General features: G+C 42.8%; 1 protein-coding gene across 7 annotated transcripts in view; it reads left to right on the forward strand.

Annotated features, from left to right (window-relative positions):
* The window catches only part of NOTCH2 (notch receptor 2), a 195,036-nt gene that overhangs the window by 18,190 nt on the left and 162,551 nt on the right, over positions 1 to 14,295 (forward strand). Inside the window, exon 1 of one of the 7 annotated variants that reach the window (XM_032881301.1) lies at positions 11,331 to 11,628. The exons of the other annotated variants lie outside the window; for them this stretch is intronic. Coding sequence (XP_032737192.1) covers positions 11,556 to 11,628 — 73 coding nt within the window. The 5' untranslated portion in view covers positions 11,331 to 11,555. Of the gene's footprint in view, positions 1 to 11,330; positions 11,629 to 14,295 lie in introns of those variants that run through there. 7 annotated transcript variants of the gene reach the window in all.

Genomic DNA, 14,295 nt, shown 5'->3' on the forward strand with positions numbered 1-14,295 from the left:
CTGTGGTTCAACATCTCAGTCATAGAGTCAGAGGGCTGAGAGGTAGCATGTTTGACCCTTGCTCATGAATGAAGTTTGTCTTTATGTCCTCCTCCTCTTTGTCTGCCTACCCACCCCTAGGTTCCACTGGGTAGGCAGTGGGTGTCTACCTAAATCACTACTGATTTATTGTGTCCTATGTACCCTATGTATCCTATGTACTATGTACCTATGTTGAATATTCATTCAACACATCTATATTGAATGTTTTGTATGAGAATAACAAAAATAATAAATAGACCATGTACTCAAGAAGGTCCCAATATCACAATCATATGTTCAACTAGTTGTTAAATGGTATGTATAATATGCAGAAGCCAACGGTGGGGGGACACAGGGAAAGGCACAACAAATCTAAAGAAGGCTTCACAGAAGAGATGACATTTGAGCTAGGATTCCAAAGGTCAAGGGAAAGATTGGGTGGAGGAGAGAAAGGAGTAAGGGCATGCCAGGCAGAGGAAAGTGCATGTGTAGTGCTGAAGAGCACATGAGCCCACAGCGGGTCTGGGGACTGGACTATCGTCTGATGTTTTTGGAACATAGGCTGTGCAACACTGGGGCAGGGAGAGGAGGTAAATGTGGCCCGAATGCCAGCGGTTTTCTGTGTCAGCTTATAGAGTTTGGGTGCTAACTACAGGGAATAGGAGCCACTGGTGGGTTTTAAGTACAGAATGATAGGATTATACTTATATTTTGGGTAGTCCTCTGGGTTTCAGTACAGTGAATGTACAAAGGAAGGTGAGACTGAAAGCTGGGAGACCAGTTGAGAAGATCATCAATTGTGTCAAATGCTGAAAATGGTCAAAGAGGATGAGGACTGAGAAGGAGTTCATTGCATTTGGCAGCTGAAGGTCTTTGGTCACACCTAAAAGTAATTTCACTAGAATAATTTAAGCAGAAGCCATGTTGCTAACCCAGTGGTTCTCAAACTGTTGTCTCCAGACCAAAGGCAGCAGCATCACCTGGGAACTTGCTAGAAGTGCAAACTACCCAGCCTCATCCCATACCCCACCATGAAGCTCTGGGAGTGGAGTACATCCTGGGTGATTCTGATGCACGCCAAAGTTTGAGAACTACTGGCCTGAACAAGTCTTTCTCCATCTCTTCTGTAAGCAGTCCTTATCAGGAACCAGCTCTTCCAAAACTGAGCTGATGCCCTAAACACTCATCAAAATCATGGTTTCTCAGCTCTCTGCGTAAGTTGTTTCCTCTGTCAATTGTATGCTCTTCCAACCTTCTCTCTCTATGTATAGATACATGTAGATAGTCTCTACCTGGCAATATTGAACTCATTGTTTAGTGTCTATCTCAAACACCACTGAAATCTTTCTAATTTCTTCCAGGCAACCCTTCAATGGATCCTCTTGCACATATCCCTATTATGGCATTTATTTTATTGTACTGTATTGTTTGGTTTACTGTCTTCCCCACTAGCTAGAAGCTCCTCAGGAGCAGGGACTGCCTGGTTCATCTCTATATTTTTGTTTTCACATAGTAGATGCTCAATAAATGTAGAAACAGAAAGCTGTAACGGGTTGAGGAAATAACAGCCAGGGAGAAACTACTCTTTTAAGAGGTTTATAAGTGAAAGAGAAATTTGAAATTGAAAGAAATTTGAAAGAGAAATTTCTTTGAGTCTACAATAGACAGTAATTGTGTGTGGGCACACGTGTGCATTAAGGCTGGAAGAAAATTGTTGGCTGAGAGGATCAGATCTATAGAAGGGAAGAAATGCATGACAATGAGAGTGGGGGCAGTTGGATAATGAATGGCAAGATGGCTTCGGAAAAGGCAGGAGGGGATGAAATCAACGTCAATGCAGAAAGATTAACATTGGAATAAAGGGAAGACTTGTCTCTGAGATAGAAGGACAGGAAGGAAGGGTAGGAACATAAGACCTAAATTGTAAGGTTAAAGGAGAGAGGTTGGGGAGCTCTTTGTTGGTCTGCCAATTTAGAAACGGGGAAGGCTAGGGACAGTTTTACAGGGGAGGGGATATTTGAGCTAGGAGATATCTTTATTGAAGTGGGAAGTGAGGCCTATTGCTGGGGAGGAAACAGGGAACAGAAAGAGGGAAAGAGGCCGGAGGAGAGTGGTAGAGGCGTGCACATGCCTTAGAGGTGGGGGTGGCGTAGTGAGGTTAGGGAGCAGCAGTGGGGGTAGGGGTATTCTTTGGTGCTGATCCATTATAGCTGCTGCAGGCTCCCCCATTAACTCCACTGTCTTTGGCAATGGGAGCAGTATGGGTGGACTGTCTTCAGGCACTGTCTCTGGAATACAATGGATGATTCTGGATAGAGATCCCAATACCAACACAGAAAGCATTCTAGCTCTACCTATCATCAATGCTGGAATATAACACAGACAATAACAATATTACATAGGACAACTATGTAGCAACACAGGAAAAGATTTAAGATCTATGAATTAGAGCTTAGAAGCAGGATACAAACTATATGTATGTCATGATTACAGCTCTGAAAGGTGCATATGAAGCCACACCTGAATAAAATATACCAAAATGTTATTAGCAATGGTATTATAGGGGATTTTCCTTTAACTAGAAAAATATATATTATTTTTTTTATCATTTTTTAAAATTTATTTTCAGCATAACAGTATTCATTGTTTTTGTACCACACCCAGTGCTCCATGCAATCCGTGCCCTCTCTAATACCCACCACCTGGTTCCCCCAACCTCCCACCGCCCCACCTCTTCAAACCCTTCAGATTGTTTTTCAGAGTCCATAGTCTCTCATTGTTCACCTCCCCTTCCGATTTCCCCCAACTCTCTTCTCCTAACTCCCCATGTCCTCCATGCTATTTGTTATGTTCCACAAATAAGTGAAACCATATGATAATTGACTCTCTCTGCTTGACTTACTTCACTCAACATAATGAAAAATATATATTTAAATAAAAATATATAAATAAATAGAATTGGTTCTTCCCCTACTGCCTTTGTCTTTTATTAGATATATTTAGAAGAGAGTATTTAAAAATAAACAGTTGTAGTGTGGAACCAACCTGTAGAATTGTGTGAGCTTCTCTCATCGGAGTGGCAGAGGCAGGGACAGGAAATCCTTGAGTTGTTCCAGAGCCTGTGGCTGGCAAGCAAGAGACTGGGCATCATGCTGTAGGGGAGCACAAAGGAGGTATGTGATCAAGCCCTTGTTTCAATAAACTTGGGAGACCAGGCTTACAATAAATAATTACTGGACAACTTATTCCATGCTCAGCTGAGTAGTCCAAACAATGGGTGGGGTTGAATCTCTGAGGCAGAGACCTGAGGGCAGGTATACAGACTTTGCAGAAGTCACTTGTGTGCTACTGGAGGTAGTCAGATGAACTCGAGCTGTGCCTCTGACTAGCAGCTGTGTGCTCTTGGGCAACTTCTCAGGCTTCACTTTCTGCCTGTGACGTGGGAATCATCATACCTACTGATAAGTTGCCTGGAGCATTACGAACAGTAAAGCAGATAAAGTGCTTAATACAGTGCCTAACTGACAGCGCTCCCTTAATATGTCCTGCCATTATCATTATTAATGTGATGAATGTTATTATTATCCATAAATATTTACGATAGAGGGAACGACTTTTACTTCTTTGGAGGGAATTCAGGGAGGTGTCCCCAGGGTGCTTCTCTCTCACCTCTAAGAGCAATGCTATGAGTTCACTCCAGGACTTCAGGAGGGAAGAGGGAAATATGCAAGGAGGAACTCCATGTTGGTTCTTCTTTTGCTTGTATTTGTGCTACTTCCCTCCCCTCCCCCCCCAACAGGTGTGTATTACTCCAGAGCATGCTTTCCCCTTCCTCTCCCACTCTTTTGTTTTTCTTCTTTTCAACTCTTCTTACTTCCCTTTCCTCCTCAAGACCCCAAGGAGTGGATAAGGAACTACACTATCTTGCATGTTCCGAGTTTGCTTTTTGAAACTTGAAGGCTATCTCCTAGTTGCATCTTGTGGAGTTTACTTAAATCAGTCTGTGTGCCTGCTATTCGTTCTTCCCCTTAGAGAGGATCTATGCCCCCAACCACTGCCTTTAATAAATACTTTTAAATGATAGTCATTTGTAGACAGGCAAATCTTCCAGACCATAAAAGTCCAATTAAGGAAGGCTCTTTTGAGGTAACTATATCTTGCAAAAGAAACCAACAGAGGTGTGAACTGTCCACAGGGCCCTTCTAGGCAATGAGGTGTATTTTCCTGGACTCAGATGTAGATCTTAATGTGGGAACCATTCTGTCTTGCTAGCATCTGTTCTTGTTTTCTTGCTTAGACATTTAATAAGTGGGATAAAAGGGAAAAAGTAAAAGTTTTGCAAGAAAAATGCTTAGACCAGTAGTCTGAGCAAGAGAGCAGAGTAGTCACATTACATTATTCTTAGCAAAAATCAAAATGATTAAAAACAAAAACAAGTTAGTATCCAGATCAGGTACAACCACCACTCACCTTCTGAATTCCAATTTTATATTCCTTCCCACATTCATGAGTAATAATGATGTACTTTCAGCTTTGTTGGAAACCCTATTTGTATATTTTACAAGGTCATTACTTTCAGCACCAGATAGCTGCTCTGAGCCCAGCAATCACCACCTCTGTCTCTGCACACATTAGCACACATACACACCACTGATTTGTACTTTCCTATAAAATTACTCTTTCCCTTTCTAATTAGAATGTTTTCAGAAGCAAACCCTATCGTTAAGGCCATGTACACTTCCATTATAAATACCTGTTGCCAGCCATTAATTATCTCCTGATGAATTACTTTAGAAGATTTTTTAATGCTTACTTTAAAAAGTGAGATTTATTTTCCTTACTTGTGATGCCCCCCTTCATACTTAGTTAACCACTTTGAATTCCACATAATAAGAAAATGTTCCTTTTTCTTCTGCTTCAAGGGACTTAGATGTGATCTGTCCTCAGGATGAAGTTTTTTTTCATACTTTAAGGTGGAAACTTTCTGTATGCTGGGACCTCACTGCTCAAGAATTTCTTGGCTAATTGTGAGAGAAGAATATAAGAATGTTGGGTAGAAACACTTGGATAGTCTCTGAGAACAAAATGCCTTAACATTGCATAAATATCTACAGTTGCATAACCATTTTAGTGACTGAAGCGCTGAGAGTCATCCAATAATATTGTGGTTTGATAATTACACAGTTGTGGATTTATGCTCCTTTTGAACTGGGGAGACATCCTGGTGCATACAAACCAATCCTTTTTTGTGTCATTATATATAAAATGTATATGTATATGTATATGTATATAGTAATTGAATTGTAACATCTCCCAGCATAAAATACTTAGAAAATTTTAAGTTAAGTAGTATTAAAGTGAGGATTCCTATAGGTAAGCTTTCCTGCTTACCTCATGGATGGCAGAGAATTTTGGAGTCTTTGTTGAGATACCATTCATCATGTAGTACACGCACATGAGGAACAGTTCATTATACAAGGACAATCTCAGATTTTCCTTTTCTTTTTTTTTTAAAGATTTTATTTATTTATGTGACAGATATAGATCACAATTATGCAGAGGCAGGCAGAGACAGAGAGGAGGAAGCAGGCTCCCTGCTGAGCAGAGAGCCCAATGTGGGGCTCGATCCCAGGACCCTGAGATCATGACCTGAGCCGAAGGCAGAAGCTTAACCCACTGAGCCACCCAGGTGCCCCAGATTTTCCTGTTCTTGACATCAATTACATTGAAATAGTCACATTCCTAAAAGGGCAACAATATGTCAGGAAGCCCAAATTATAATTTCTTATATTATTTATACCCTTAATCAGAGCAGAGACAATTAGTTGAAGAGTTGATTGGCTCCTAATTCTCAGAACTAGTTTGAACCTTAAGATGAGCTCCTGTCTTCTGGAACTTGTCCTCTGTTTGACTGAACCTGGTGGACATCTCAGAGTGTGGGTCTTTATTTTGCACTTACTCCATGCAAGACAAACAACCAACTACTGTGGGGTTTACAAACATGAATGAGAGACAGTTCCTGTGTTCAAACTGTTTATAGTCCAGTTTGTACAGGCCACCTCAGTTCATTCATATCTTGTAGGCTGGGGACAGGATGAAATGAAAGTAACCTTAGAATTAATCACAATGCTCTCTACTTTCCCACAGCCCCATGCTTTATCTCTGTTGTATCTATGTTATTTGTATATTGGCCTTCCAGAATGTACTCTAATCTCCAGAGAACAGGGGCTGGGTCTTGTTCTCAAGTCTATTCTCTCTATATGTCTGTATTGCCACAGAGTCAAGGATGTGCTTTGCAGAGGATAGGCTCTCAAAAAATGTATTTAAATCAAAGAATGTATTTGCTTGCTTGGACTTTCTAATTCGAGTGAGGCAGCTTGTTTTGTACCAGTATTGTGGACTTCACCAATATGGTGAAACTGGCGGACCTCTGCCCAGAGGTGCTCACACTAAGGATGGTCTTGGATGTGCTTCATTACTGTTGCAGGAAGAGACAGTAGAATGAGACTGAATAAGCAGTCAGAAACAGCAGGAGTTTTGTCTCAGCTGTCATTAATTACTTATTTGACCTTGGGCAGGGTACTTAAACTCTATCTCAGTCTCTTCATCTGTGAAATGGGGGATAGTAATGACTGGCTTGGCTGTTTCCCATGACTGCTTTGTGAATCAAATGAGATAATATTACTTAAAAGTGTTCTGCAAAGCCTAGAGCACTGCAAGAGTACAAGGTATTATTTTGCAAAGAAGCCTTCCTTTCAATTCTTGTTTCCACAAACACTTTATCACACATCTCCAGGTTCCTGGGTTATGTGGTGAGATGTGTAGAGTAGTTCACCCTAAGCTGATACGTTCACCAGAATCTTCTCTTTTCTTTTCGTTTTAAAGATTTTATTTATTTATTTGAGAGAGAGAGAGAGCCAGAGAGTGTGGGGTGAAGGGCAGAGGGAGAAGCAGACTCCCTGCTCAGCAGGGAGCCAGATGCGGGACTCGATCCTAGGACTCCAGGATCATGACCTGAGCCAAAGGCAGACACCTAACCAACTGAGCCACCCAGGCACCCCACCAGAATCTTTTCTTCAACATCTGTAGCATTTAACTGATCCAGCCTAGGGTTCTCCGAAAGACCTAGACAATTATGCATCTTTCTCCAATTCATACATATATGTCCTTCATTCAGCATTTATTCAAAACATATTATGAGCACTATGTGTACTACTGTGAGAGGAACTGGGGCAAAATGGACAACATAGGATCTCTGTCTTTGAGGGACTTGGAAGCCTATGGGATCTTAGAGAACAGACTTGAGAACAAGTAAGTGCTTAATTCTGCATTTGTTTTGAGAGGCAATTTTACCTGAGTTTTAATTAGTAAAGACATCTATGTATATTTTTAGTTTTGACTAAAATGAAAACTAGTGCTGGCCTTATTCATGTTTTTCTACTGCTAATGGTCTGTAGGTTTTAACTGGGCCCCAGAGACTGAGGTTTTTGTTTTGTTTTGTTTTGTTTACTTCAGATGAAAGTTTGGGGGATCCCATTTTTCTTTGACTCAGTGTTGTTATGAAACTTTAAGAAATAGCAATAGCTAATTAGTTATGGGATTACCTGAATGATTTCCTGCCAATTTTTCCTATAAAGTAAGAATTGCTTCGATTAGAGGCACTGTCCTGGGGAAGACCATTCCCAAGTCCAGTAGAGTGATTAAACTGAAGAGTGCATTTGGGGCTGACATTTCCAGGTAGATTCTGGCATTTCATATCCTTGGCTTCTACTCAAGCTTTGAGACACCACCACATGACCCCCTGGATCCTGACAGGGATTAGGAAACTAGTCACCTAACTGCACACAGTAGAATTTTGGCTTAGCTTTGGGGAGAGCTCAACAGGAGAAAGTATATTTCCATGCAATTCCATCCTGCTAATCAGTTAGGGTCCTAAAGTAATCAACAGCTGTGAGGTGCTCCACCTGAACATAACTCTTCCTCTTTGAGCTACATTGATCTCTTGCCATTTTTATCTCCTCTACCAAACTTCCTTTTCCTTCTCTTGTATTTCCTATATCTGAGAATAGCCCATGATGCTCCAAGATACTGAGGTCATTGCTGATTCCTTGACCTACATTTCCTCTCTCATCTAAGCAATTACTAGACTTAGGAGCCAATGCCCATCTTTTCTGCAACCCCACAGCTCCTGCCCAAGTTCCTATCTTGGGGGGACAGGCTCAGGTCTTTATTGTTTGCCTTCCTCTACTTGTTCCCTATGTCTGAAAAAGGCTTAGACCTCTAAACATGAGATATCTCTTCTCTACTGGATTAAACTTTTGGTTCTTTAATTCTTAGTCCATCTCTTGAGGTTTTCCCGGAAGCCTACCCTGCCCACTCCTAAGCTGGGACAGGACTCATAGTCCATCAGATGTGAACCCACAATATTCTACCTGTCATACTGGATTTTCATTGTTGATCACTGGTCTGTCTTTATCCCTCAGCTACTCACACAGGATTTGACCCATGGTAATATTCACCAAAATGTTACATGATGAGTTGGACTGAGTTGTTCTCCTCTCTTAGTCTTTGCCAACTCCAGTTTTTCCCTTGATTTTCAGCTCCCATTTTGTTTTGTTTTGACTCCTTTATATCCATAGCTTCCTTCAAAACATGTCTTTTAAAACACCTCTTTGGTCACAAACTTATCCTACTTTGATTCATAACATCTAATCTTTATTCCTCTTGTCCTTGTGGCAATGTATGTAAGTTTAAAATGGTAACAAATCCAGCAAAAGTTATATGTGAACATAATAGTTGTTTTTCTTAAAACAGTCACCTTGGGAAACTGCCTACCTATTTTAATTAGTCAAAGCCACAGTCATTTCTGGAGCCACTCTTTGGGGATGAATACCTTCACATTTTTCTGAATATATTTTAATAGTGACACAGTTAGTCTTTGCAGGTGAGGTTTAAAATTTGTATAGAGCCAAGTCACCATGAACTATATTTAGTGAGTAAAGAGAATGCTCTAACTGGTAACTCTATGTGTCAACAACTAAAAAGTAATGTTATTATCTTTCTCTGAACATATTTGCACAAGGGAAATTCCAAAGCTATTTTGACTAATTATGTTATTTTTGAAAAGAGTTTCTAGCATCCCAAGGTGACTACTTTCAATAATAGTACTTGCTTTTTTATTGTAAAGTGCTTATTCAAATCCAGTTTGGAACTTCATAAGCCTATAATACCTCTTCTCATACTTGTGTAGTGTTGTTTTGTAGACACTGGGAATCAATAAAGCCATGATCTTTGCCCATAAGGACCTCCTAATTAGTTGAGAACACAGAAATACCAACAGTCTTGTGTAAAAAATAGGCATTTTAATAAGATAAAGAAACAGTACAGTGGAGAGACTGTCTGTGAGGGGGAGGAATTTGTTACAGTGTCAGCAAAGCCTTCTCAGGACTGAAGGATTAATGATGATTAGAAGTTCACTAAAAGAAGGAGGGAAGGGGATGATAAGAGTCCTTCCAAACCAAGGGAACAGAAGGTACAGAGGCTGAAACAAGAAGATATGTTTGGGGAAATCTCAAGTAGTTAAATACTATTATTGTGTAAAGTTCACAATGGGGGCAGAGAGGATGAGAGATAGGGCCCAATGAAGTAAAGGCCTGTATTTGCTGCTTTTAAAAGTTTGGACTTTATCCTGTAAGAGGCAGGAAGAGTTTCTGTGTGTAGGATTTTCCTTCCCAGTAGGATTGTAAACTCTCACATCCAATTAGTCACATAGGTTTGCATCCCCCCACCCACTCACCCCTAGCCCCCAAGATTGTCTCAGATCCATTTCTTCCTTTCCATTCTGACATTTACCTCATTAGTTCAGGCCTTCATCTCCCCATGCCTGGAGTGTTTCACAAACTCCTGACTGGTCCCTGGGCTCCAGTTCACCTTCTGCTCCTGACAATTAATTTTACACAGGATTATCAGAGCAACTTCCCTTCCCATCAAGTCTCACTCCTGTTCAAAAGCCTTCAGTGGTTTTCTGTGATCTGAGAGATAACTACACCTCCCCCTTCTCAGTTGGTCCTTCAAGATCTTACTAATCTGGTCCCAATCCTCCTTCCCTTCTTGACTCCTATCACTGCAAATAGTGCAGAACTCATCTGCTAATTCCCTTATCTGTACCTTTGCTTTTATGGTGGCTGTCCCCTGGAATGTTACAACCACACAAACCTTTTTGCTTGTTCTGTTTTCAGCTGTTTTCTTTTACAAATCGTAAGCCCACATATACCCATGCTTGATCATATTCCCCACTCTCCTCCCTGGAAGTAACCACTATTCTGGTTATATTTTATTACTATATACTGCATGGTATGCATCCATAAATAATATATAGTATTGTTTTGAAAACATTTAGACATACATAAATGATACTCTTTATATCTCCTTTTGTATTGAGCTTTTCACTGTCATTTTATTCTTGAGTTATCCCTATTGAATATATGAATACAGACTCATCTATTGCTGTATTTCATTTTATAAATATGCCATACATTATTCATGGGTGGGATTTAGGCTGTTTCCAATTGTTGGCTTTTACGGGGATTCAGGGTGTCATATATGTCAGTTGTTGGCTTTTATAAACAATGTTACAATGAATATCTTTAGCAAAACAGGATTCTCCTCAAAAGTGGCTTGTGCATCCTCCGACTGTAGTATGATCCCATTGTGCTGAGGACACTGATACGCAAAGTAAGGCAGTTAAAGAAATACTTGCTAAATGAATGAATGAATGAATGAATGAATGAATGGTGTAGAACACAACTGGAGTTAATGGCCGTGTTCCTTTTCAATGGGCTTGGCGCCTGAGCCCCCATTTCCTTTGACAGCGCTGGTCCTTCTCTAGCGCACTCCTCCAGCTAGCCCGGGAGTGTGTGTAAGTGTGGGTGTGTGGGGGCGACACCTATCTCACGGGAAGGGGTCTCTCTCTCCCGGCAAGTTCAAGGTCTCGGCAACCCTAGCGTCTGAAGTTCAGGGTCCTATCACCCACCTCCTTCGACAGAGGCCCAGCCCCGCGAGGCAGTCCAGCGCCGACTGAGTTAAGGCGCGTCGAGATCAGACGCGGGCTGGAGAAGGCTTGGAGGGGCAGTCGGAGGACTCGTAGTAGATCCCTCCGCGCGCAGCTCGGGCCGGCGCTTCTTCCTGCGGGAAACCCCTGGGTGCCGAAGGCGGCGGGGCCCGGCCGTGGCGACAGGGGGGCGGGGTTTGTGGTGGGAGGAGGCGGCCGAGGCGGAAGGACACACGAGGCTGCTTCGCTGCACAGCCGAGAAAGTTTCAGCCAAACTTCGGGCGGCGGCTGAGGCGGCGGCCCAGGAGCGGCAGACCTGGGGTGCGGGCAGTGGGGCCACTTACGCCTGAGCTTCGGGGCACAGCTCGAGGCCGTGAGCCGCAGAAGCAGGAGGAGGAAAGAAGAGAGTGGGGGACCCTCTGTGGGGACCCCCTCCTCATGTGGATCTGCGCAGGCGGAGGCGGCGGAGGAGGCGACCGAGAAGATGCCCGCCCTGCGCCCCGCTCCGCTGTGGGCACTGCTGGCGCTCTGGCTGTGCCGCGCGGCCCCCGCGCGTGGTGAGTATCGGCCCGAGGAGTGCTGTCCCCTGTCCCGGGGCCCACGCACCGCCACCCTGGCCCGACCGGCCACCTGGGGCGATCATCCCCCCCCCCCACCCCCCGTCCTCCACTCTGCTAGGAGGCCGGGCTCGAGTGAGGCCACTCGGTTCCCCAAAGTTTGGACACCGTCAGGGCCTCCTCCCCCGCACTCCCCGCCGCCTGCTACGCCCCGCGGCCGGTGGCCCCACACACGCCTCCTTGGCTGAAGGGGGGGCGGGCCGCGAGCCTCCGAAACTCGCTTTCCCAGGCGCTTGAATGCGGGGAGTTGGGCTGTTTTGCCCTTTGATTCCGCGTTTCCTGAGGTCGAGGGAGAGAGCCTAGTGCCGGCTGCGCGAGAAGAACCCTCGCCGGCCAGGGACCGCAGATGGGCTGAGCAAAGGAATGCCAGATTCTGGCGTGGAGGGAGCGGGGGCAGGGCCTCCGAGCTCTCAACGGCTTGTACCTCCGCTGCCAGACTTCGCTCTGGCGGAGGGAGGCACGCAGTCCGGCTGGGTGGGTTTGGTTTGGATGGGGACAGGGTTTCGTGGTGCGCCAGAGTCCTGACACTCCGAATCCCTGCTCCTGATGAATCCGGTGTGTTTTGCTCGGGGACTTTGAAAGGTGGAGGCAGGAGCAGTAGGCAAACTGGTGTGGCTGCATGCTGAGCCACATGATTTAAAAATCTCGACTGCTGTTATTCTTTCCGAGGCGCTGAGCTCGGGCGCTGTTTCAGAGTCTATGTCCAGCCCCAGGAATGTGGTGTGACGATCACCAACCCTCCAACCTGGCAGCAGCATTTGCTGCTCTTTTGGCATGGTTGGGGGTGGGGCAGGGGCGGGTGAGGAAAAGTGGATACGTTAATTCAAAGTGCTTCCTTGGAAAGCCTCTTTATGGTTGGATATGAGCAGCAGTCTTTCCGAACACGGTTGGACCGAGGAAAGGGAAATCGAATCACGTCTTATCCATCCCACCCATAGTCTTAGATTCCGATTTTCTTCAGACTGTTCAGTAGAAACAGCTTGGGTTTTGGAGCCCTCTGTAATCCTGGGTTCAAATCCAGCTCTGCCACCCACCAAATGGGAATGAAATTACCCAGCTAATAGGGTTAATTAAGAGAATGTATATTAAACCCATGGCATATAAGGTATTCAGAAAGTACTTTCAGGACAGGGCCATGTTTTATTTTTAAGGAACTCTGCTTCCAGTGGTTGGTAGCTTATGCGTGTTTGTTAAACTGAGATTTCTTCTTTTCCTAGCCTAATCCGAGGAAAGTTTTTACCTTTACCAAAAAAACCACAAAAAAAAAACACAAAAAAACTGGTACATGAGCTATGTCTTTTTGCAAAGAAAAGGTTAAAAAGATGATGAGCTTCAGAAAAATTTGCTCTTTGTTCATTGTTAACAGACAGTTGGCATGCCAATCACAGATGTTTAAAAGAGAACACATTTTTTGTTTGTTTGTTTTAATCTTTTTATCACAGTACTGTGTTGTTCATCACCAACCAGGCACTTCTTGGAAAGCTCTAATTCCATGCACCACTATGTCCCTAAGGATTTCAGAAGTGGACCAGGAGTTTGTGTAATGATGAACCAAAAATCATTGTTTCAGAAGCGTTTAACGAAATAGGATGGCATTTTTGCCTTTCCTTTTTCTTTTGAGTAAAAGCTTGACTGTAAGTGTAGATTTATGATAAAAAGGACTATAAACAATGGGCTAGTCTGAGGATTACAATCCTTGGTTTCTACCATTAACTTGGTTTAGTAAATAACTTAATCTTCATGGTAGGTACTCTCCTCACTTATGAAAAGAACTGAAGAAATAATCTTAGAGAGTTGGAGGGAATAATAAATAAGACTGCAAAGCAATTTTCAAAATTAAGCGTTAAATGGTAAGATCGATGTCAGAAATTGGATTACTTTGACACATAAGGCTTCTCTCATTCTAGGACCTCAGAGCATAGAATGATATCCTCTTATATACTTTGGTACTGATGACGTAGTGCTATTACCAGCAAGCTTTAAGGTGGACAAGTTGAATGTTAGTTACTTCAAAGGACTAGATATGGATATGTTGGTTTTTAGACAGGTGTTCTTCAGATGCTAAACTACTGCAATAAAATATTTTAAAAACCTGTTTTTTGGTATAAATCTTAAATCTTTTCAGAGTCTAGTAGTGAAGGCTTCTTGAATCTTCTTGATCTGTTATCATTGTGTTTTTGTCAAGGTACCAATTATAACACATACTTCCAATTTTTGAGTGTTCCTGTATTTGGGATTGTGGCCAGTTGTTAATTTAAATATCATTGAGTTCCTAAGGCAAGAAGCAGTCAACCCATCTGTCTGATTGTCTAAACAGCTATCCAAGACCACCTCTTGCTCCTTGTTTTCTTTTGCTTTGTAATGGGAAGTGATTCCCTGGTTTTGAAGCCTGCTAGATAATTTCTCAGCTGAATTCTTCTCTTGCTTTTAAAAAAAGAAATCACAAAGAGCAATTTTTTTTTCTTTCAGTTGAGGAGTTTATCCTAACACTATTTTTCTTTTTTTTTTCTTTTGGTTCTTTCTATATTATTATTCTTTGGCAGGGACAGGGTGAGGGTGGTAGAGGTAGGAGGAAGGAGAGTGATTATCTCTTGTCTTTCTTTTCTT

The sequence above is a fragment of the Lontra canadensis genome, unplaced genomic scaffold, assembly GCF_010015895.1.
Source record: "Lontra canadensis isolate GAN:19392208 unplaced genomic scaffold, GSC_riverotter_1.0 scaffold75, whole genome shotgun sequence".
NCBI lineage: Eukaryota > Metazoa > Chordata > Mammalia > Carnivora > Mustelidae > Lontra > Lontra canadensis.